Raw genomic sequence first — 3032 nt, 5'->3', positions numbered from 1 at the left:
TTGGACTTGATTCACAAAGTCTACTCGCTATCAGTGACCATAAGGAAGGATACGATGAGTCAGAGTCAAAACGAATGAACTTTGTGAACACAGCCTTGGTGAACCGTTACAAGAGACTTACTATGAATTCTGATGATGCAAACATGGAATATCTTTTTGTGTCAGAGATATTTGACCTCCGGTGATTTTACGATGTCCTTGAAATACTAATATCACATCGCTCAACCGACGATAACGGACATAATGAAGGAAACTTGCAAAGCTATATGGACAATTTTAATACCGATAATCTGAATTCCACCTGGGTATGACGAGTGGGCAGAAATTACTGCAGGTTTCGGAAGAACTTGCCAGTTTCTCTATTGTACCGGTGCCTTAGATGGCAAACACGTAGTTATGCAGGTAAGCACAACCATTTGAGTCGAAGTGAAGGTCTATGATGGTCAATCAGGAGCACGAAATAAATATGGCAAATTCGTACACCTGTTTAGCTTTTAATGATCACATAAATCCTTTGCTCTTGATCATCCATCGGAGCATTACAAATTCGTGTTAGATCTAATTGTAAGTTGGTCTTTCATCATAATATATTTTTACACATGACAAAATTCTCATCAAATCACTTTATTTTTAGGCACCATCTAATTCTGAATCGCAATATACAATTACAGAGGATGTCGGCATTGTACTAATGGCACTGTGTGACAGTAAATATCGCTGCCGGCTTGTTGATGTTGGTGCACAAGGTCGTTCGAGTGACGGTGAAATAGGAAGCAATTCCGAGATAGGTAGGAATATGTCGAGAGGTAAAATGAGGATACCACCAGAAGATAATGTTGGTAGTAAACATGTATTATCACCATATGTTTTTGTAGTTAATGAGGCGTTCGAGTTATCTGAATTTATGATGCGCCCATGTACTGGGAGAGGAGGACTCCTGAAAGAGAAAGCAGTTTTTAACTACCGACTGAGTCGTGCTCGCAGACTGATTGAAAATTCCTTCGCTATTCTCGCAGCACAATAGCGTATGATACCGAAAGTCTATAATTGCCAATGTGGATACTGTAACAGCAATTGTAAAGGCTTCAGACTGTTTGCATAACTTTCTGGAACAAAACAATGAAAATAATCCATATTGCCCACCTGATCTGGTAGATTTAGAGGACAGATATGAGAGGTCTATGGTAGCAGCGGTATCATGGCATGCCGCAACGCATGGAGCCGCTTTCAACCTATTAGAAATGCAGGCGGCGATAACAATACACAACGTGCTGCTAATATCAGAATCAAGTTCACAGTTTACTTTAATAACGAGGGTGCTTTAGAATGGCTAGACGAAGCAATCGATCGCTAATGAACAACAACGCGACCCTTTCGTTTCATATTCCGCTCGACATATCTTCAACTCTTGATCCTTGAAGTATTGTTAATATATACTGCAACTTTTCCGGTCGTTCATGACGTATGCTATCAACGGACAGTCGAGCCTTGGTGGGTTTTTTGCATTAAAATTTCGATTAAGGCTTCTTCTACCAATGATACCACTAAATTCGTAGTCCAAGGATAGTGTTAGGAAACGAACTCGGATTTGTGCAAGCCAGAGCCGCCTTTAAGAGCCAAGAACCTGGTATGAACTCAATTATACCAGGTCTGTCTAGAGGATCTGTTTTGATCTGGGAAAGACACGGCTTCCGAACCCGGATAAAACTATGAAGTTCCACCAGAGTCGTTTCACCTTCTACAAAGCAGGTAAATCTCCCTGCCCGTCTGTTCAGACTCGGATGTAATCAGGTTCAACACAAAGTCAGATACGGATTGCTATCATCGCTCAATCAGTACTGCCGAATGTGTGCCTTGTCCACCAAAGCTGGCTCTAAAGTAGGAGTCAGGAAAAAGAGAGAAATCATAAGTTCTGCCCAGACTTCATAACTCAAAAAAGATTCCCGAATAATATTATCCAAAGTCAAGGCTTGATGGCTGATGATATAGACTTGCAAAAATAACAAAGGTAATAAAGTTATGAGCAACCGCCTCTCAAAAGACATAGACAAAAGTAATATCATATTATATTTTATTCTAACTGCATCCCTATTCTAACACTAGATTCTATATAGTCTTGTAGACTAATGACCCGAAAATGTTGATTTTAAGATAAAGTTATGAGCGCTGTTGCCAGGATTTATCTTCCCGTCTGTTTGAGTTTTGTTTGAACGTGCAGGAACAAATGCTGCTACAGATCGATGCCGTTACTGTTGAATATATTTTGAGTGTTCAGAGTTTGAGTTTATTTCATGAAAACGAGGTTTTTTTCTTCCCGCCTGATGCCCAATATAAGCGAATTTTTTATGTTACGAAATTGGGAAAAGATTCGACTACCATTTCAGTTGTGCAGAATTTCTCTAAGTAGAAAGAATGAAATGCTACTTTTGACTGGGTAAAATTTTTATAAGTCACGATTTCGTATGAAGAATCGAATGCTTCTTTAGCTGAGTGAATTTGCAAGGATATGAGTCAGTCGGTTAACCCACAGCTGTTAGCTGGTCAACCCCCCGTTCTCTGGTTGCTGTCCGCTTCATATAGTCCTGGTGGCGTGACTTTAAGTTGCGCCTTAGCGAGAGCGTAGCTCCATAGTTTAGCGCAGCCTCCAACCGTCCTTCAGTTCTCCGCGCGACTGGAACCGGGCCTCGTTACCTTTTGCTGGCTAACGTGACTTGTTACAATACCTATAATTATGTAATGTGTTCGAATGTATGTACAGCATAATTCCGAACTTTTCATTACAACGATTTTGTATGAACTTTCAATTGAGAACATTTTTCGTAAGCGTCTGGTGCAGGAACCGAAATGTATGAACGTATACTACTTCAATAGTTCGAATTAATGGAATTCTTCGGCCGCGCCCGTGCCGGCTCGCCAGGGTCCGCCGCCTAGGCCTCTCCGCCGGGGCCTTCGCCTGGCCCTCCGGCGCCGCGTCGTTCGCGGCGGGCTGCGGCGGCTGCGGCTGCTGCTGCCGTTGCAGCTTCGCCACCGCA

The 3032-nt window shown here is 42.1% G+C and overlaps 1 protein-coding gene across 1 annotated transcript; it reads left to right on the top strand.

The window, feature by feature from the left end:
• Positions 1-525: 525 nt before the first annotated feature.
• On the top strand, positions 526-1169 carry LOC125501700. Its single transcript, XM_048658093.1, has one exon. It carries the CDS (start codon positions 692-694, stop codon positions 1022-1024), a length of 333 nt encoding a protein of 110 aa, XP_048514050.1. The 5' UTR covers positions 526-691; the 3' UTR covers positions 1025-1169.
• The last annotated feature ends 1863 nt before the right edge of the window (positions 1170-3032 follow it).

The sequence above is a fragment of the Athalia rosae genome, chromosome 7 (assembly GCF_917208135.1).
Source record: "Athalia rosae chromosome 7, iyAthRosa1.1, whole genome shotgun sequence".
Classification (NCBI taxonomy): Eukaryota; Metazoa; Arthropoda; class Insecta; order Hymenoptera; family Athaliidae; genus Athalia; species Athalia rosae.
The sequence above is the reverse complement of the archived record's forward strand: the minus strand, read 5'-3'. Positions and strand labels throughout refer to the sequence as shown.

Bases quoted from the DNA above. Each gene is read 5' to 3' on its own strand.
- LOC125501700 (XM_048658093.1), top strand. From the start codon at position 692: ATGGCACTGTGTGACAGTAAATATCGCTGCCGGCTTGTTGATGTTGGT.